This window comes from Poecilia formosa, unplaced genomic scaffold, assembly GCF_000485575.1.
Source record: "Poecilia formosa unplaced genomic scaffold, Poecilia_formosa-5.1.2 Scaffold343, whole genome shotgun sequence".
NCBI classification, from domain to species: domain Eukaryota; kingdom Metazoa; phylum Chordata; class Actinopteri; order Cyprinodontiformes; family Poeciliidae; genus Poecilia; species Poecilia formosa.
In genome coordinates, this window is record NW_006800282.1 from 279,625 (window position 1) to 283,606 (window position 3,982).

Consider the following 3,982-nt stretch of genomic DNA (forward strand, 5'->3'; position numbering starts at 1 on the left):
TTATTATTATTATTATTATTGTTATTGTTGTTGTTGTTATTATTATTATTATTATATTTAACGCCCTGTTTAGAACGAAACCCATCAGTTCATATCAGTTAAAGCAAGAAAATAGATTTTGGGTTCTCAGAAAAACAAAATTTACAGATTGGTTTCTACATTTGGAAGATATAAAAAAAAACTTGGGTAGAATCCAATGAATGAATACGATACTACCACTACTAGTAGTAGTCTACCTGACTGCACCATCTCGCTTTGATTTGATGTAATAACCATAATTGCCACAAAGCCCGTTGAATAGACAAAGAAGGGCCGCGCCACTTCTGCAGTGTAGGAAATATTTTGCACAAATATATTTAAAAGTTAGAGAAATGAAATAGATATTCAGCGTAATTAATTATTACAATTAATAATTTCGCACAGCATAAAAATCCAATTAATATGAGAGAATGTGTTGATTTTAATACACCAAACTGGGTGAAAAAAGTGCATTCCCAGGTATATTTAATTTAAAATTTTATTAGAAAATGTTACGGAGGCGTCCTATGGAGTGTGTCCTATAAATCCCGCGGAGCAGTTGAGTTTGAAGCCGACAGAGAGCAGCCTGCTGCCCGCTGAGGAGCCTCGGTTTTCCGGTGTGGACTTCAGCTTGACCTCGCCCGTTTTCAGGCCCTGATCAGCGCCTCCAGAGGGTAGTGGACCCGCACCAAATAAAACCCAATTCACTCTGCTCGGAAAGAGTGATCACCATTTGGAAGCATTTTTTAAGAATAAAAAACTTTTTAAAATATCCTTTCTTTAGAATCGTTTAATCTCAAACATATTTAAAAGCCCCTGATAATAACATTAATATAAATAATAAACAGGCCGTGATAGGTTAAAATGGCGAGAAATGTATAAAACTCCAGCTTTGATTCAATGCATCGGTTGGAAACAAAGAGCCAACTTTAGAGTTTTTATTAAATAAAAGTGCTTTACATGAAGCTGCTGCAGGCCGCTTCCACAGCTTCACAGGGTTCACCAGTGTGTGTGCGTGTGAGCGTGTGTGTGTGTGTGTGTGTTAGCGACCTCAGGTGCAGCTGCGGTTTTATCTGACAGATCAAGAGGCGTTCAGGGACAGACAGAAAAAAATACCTCTGCTGTCAGATCAAAACAAAAACGTGTTTACCGCTGATCTGGGAGAATCGTTTCTGTACAAAACAAATAAGAAAAAAAAACTACACATAACTTATTCACAGCAATAATTCAATAGCAATTTCTATTCATACAACTCACGCTTCTATTTACAGCTAAAGTCTTCTCTGTGAACCGGAAAGTGTGTATCCTCTTTCGCCTCGCAGAAAAACATTCACAAAGTGAACCGAATCCATGAGTTCAGAATCCAGATCCTCCTCGGAACAGGAAATAGAAGTGAATTAAGAGCTGTCGTTTTCAGATGTGTGCATCAGCAGCGCAGAGCCCGTTTTGTGTTTTTTCAGCAGCTGTGTAATCTTTTCATCGTCCGAGTTCGGGTCCAGAGGTTTGTTGTAGTCGTCGTCCTCCTCCTCGTTGTCCGACGTTCCTTTGAGTCGCTCCGTCTCCGAGTCCTGCTTCTTCTTCGCGGAGGCCATTTCCGCCGCGTGCTTCTTCCTCCACTTGGTCCTTCTGTTCTGGAACCACACCTGGCCGGACACACACACACACACACACACACACACACACACACACACACACACACACACACACACACACACACACACACACACACACACGGTTCAGTTCTTCCATGTGTTTTATATCTCGTAATGTTAGCTCCGCCGCATAATCGGAATAATTGAGTGGAAAATATTACTATAAATTGCAGAAAATATTGAAGAGAGGACAGTTTCAGCTCCGTTAATGAATTCAGTCATTTTCTAAACCAAAGGAAAATAAAACCAGAAAATACCAACAACTAATTTAGGCAAAATCCAAAACATTTGACATAATTTACATCGATTCAATTTTGGTCATCTGAAAGTGTCAAAAACAATTATTTAGATTCTTCTCAGAGTAGAGAATAAACCCGAGAATGAGCCAGTGTGTGTGTGTGTGTGTGTGTGTGGGTGTGTGTGTGTGTGGGGTGTGTGTGTGTGTGTGTGTGTGTGTGTGTGTGTGTTGGCTGCCCGCTCTCCGGCTCTCTTTCTGAGTTACCTTCACTTGGCTCTCCGTCATCCCCAGAGAGTAGGCCAGCCGCGCTCTCTCCGGCCCCGCCAGATATTTGGTTTGTTCAAAAGTCTTTTCCAGCGCAAAGATCTGCTGTCCAGAGAAAGTGGGCCGTGTGTGCTTCCTTTTCCCATCTTTGTCCAGTAACACTGAATTCTGATCTGCAACACAAACATGAAAACAATTTCGGAACTAATTATTTCATAGTTCTTAAGGAACACAAATAAGAAAATAATTCAGAACGAGTTATAAAATGCTGCAATATCACAACTTTCCGGTAAGTTAATTTTATACGTATATGTAAAGGAAAATTAAGTTGTGATATTGTAATATTATTTATTTTATATTCATGTATTTATGTATCACTTACGGGGTGAACAAGCGAACCTGGCGTCTCTCCAGTGCGGACTTTGCATAACTCCTGGCCAAAAGATCGGCGTCCTGCCCGGGAGGTCTGCCAGCGGCTTCGGGTACCGGGCCACCGCCACAGCCGCCGCGCTGGGGCTGAAGTAAAGTCCGGGAGGTGGCGGTGGGCTGAGGCTGCTGAACCTGGGCAGTCCTGACAGAATCCCAGCAGATGAGGAGGCGGCTGCTGCTGCGGCAGCTACCACCCCCGTGGTGCCAGCTGAGGAGACGACCGGCCGGTTGAGGATGTCGTTAATTCCGTGCGGAGTTGCAGAGGAGCACTGCTGCGGGGAGCCGAGGCCCGAGGACAGCCCGGTGGAACTCTTGATTCCGGGGGAAGACACGGCCATGCCGCCTGGGTTGGGAGATGTAGTGGCGGGAGAGGTAGAGGAGTTGGGGCAGGTGGAGGAGAGGGGGTAGGCCGGGTACAAGGGGGTCTTCATCTCGGTCATGCTGTGCAGAGCTGCCAGAGGTGGAGTGCTGAGGAGAAAGGCGCTCTGTCGGGACCCGTCCATCTGACCCACCGCTAGCATTACCGCCTCTGAGGGAGGCCCGGAGGACTGGGGATGGGGCTGCGGGGGCCAATCTCCAGAATCCAGACTTCAACTAAAACAGCTTCACTTTCTTTCTGGACTCAAAGCCCATCTCAGTCAGCGGGCAGATTCCAAATCCCAAATGCTCCAGGAAAGCAGGACGAAGTTCCGTTTGTGTTCGGGTCCGATTCAGATCCGGGAGCCGCTCTGGTCTGTCCGGCAGGTTGGAGGAGACCATCAAAAGTGATCATCAGCTCAGCATCTTCATCAGCTGCGAACCAAACTTTGAGAGGAGACGAAGAGCCGGAGGGTGGGGTGGGGAGTGCGCGTGTGTGAATGGAGCTGGGGGTCTTTGTTTGGATTGGGTGACCCGGCCGTGATGCAGTCCACTAAGATTCACAGCGGCTTCTGATTGGTTCAGCGATGCTCTGATTTAAAGAGCAGAAATCAAAGAGGGAACAAGAACCGCAACACGAGAGCAGGGAAAAAAAACTGAAGAGAAACATAATCACATTTGATGATAATGATTCAAAATATAAATAAGGTAAAAAGTATGTATTTCACCTGCAGATCGATGATTGCTGCAGGATGAGCAACAGGCTGCAATAAGGAGGCTGAGAGAGTAAAGAGGAACAGACAGCAGCTGAATCTCTCTTACACCAGGAGTTACGCTTGTTTTTAGGTTTTTACACAATAAAATGAGCCACTAAGAGTATCCTGAAGCTGAAAGTTAATTATTAAACATAATTATTAAATGAAATATTCAAGTATTATTTTTATGTACTTTTACATTTATGATTTTTCAGCATCATCTGACAAGATGGGCCTTTAAGTGTCTCCCACAGGCTTCCGTAAGGTAT

At 44.6% G+C, this 3,982-nt stretch overlaps 1 protein-coding gene across 1 annotated transcript; it reads right to left on the minus strand.

Annotated features, from left to right (window-relative positions):
- Positions 1-943: 943 nt before the first annotated feature.
- Positions 944-3,614, minus strand: nkx6.1 (NK6 homeobox 1). Its single transcript, XM_007574047.2, has 3 exons — positions 2,555-3,614; positions 2,173-2,345; positions 944-1,661 (listed from the first exon to the last, which is right to left on the minus strand). The coding sequence occupies exons 1-3, from the start codon at positions 3,120-3,122 to the stop codon at positions 1,416-1,418; spliced, it is 987 nt and encodes a 328-aa protein (XP_007574109.1). The 5' UTR covers positions 3,123-3,614; the 3' UTR covers positions 944-1,415.
- Positions 3,615-3,982: the final 368 nt, after the last annotated feature.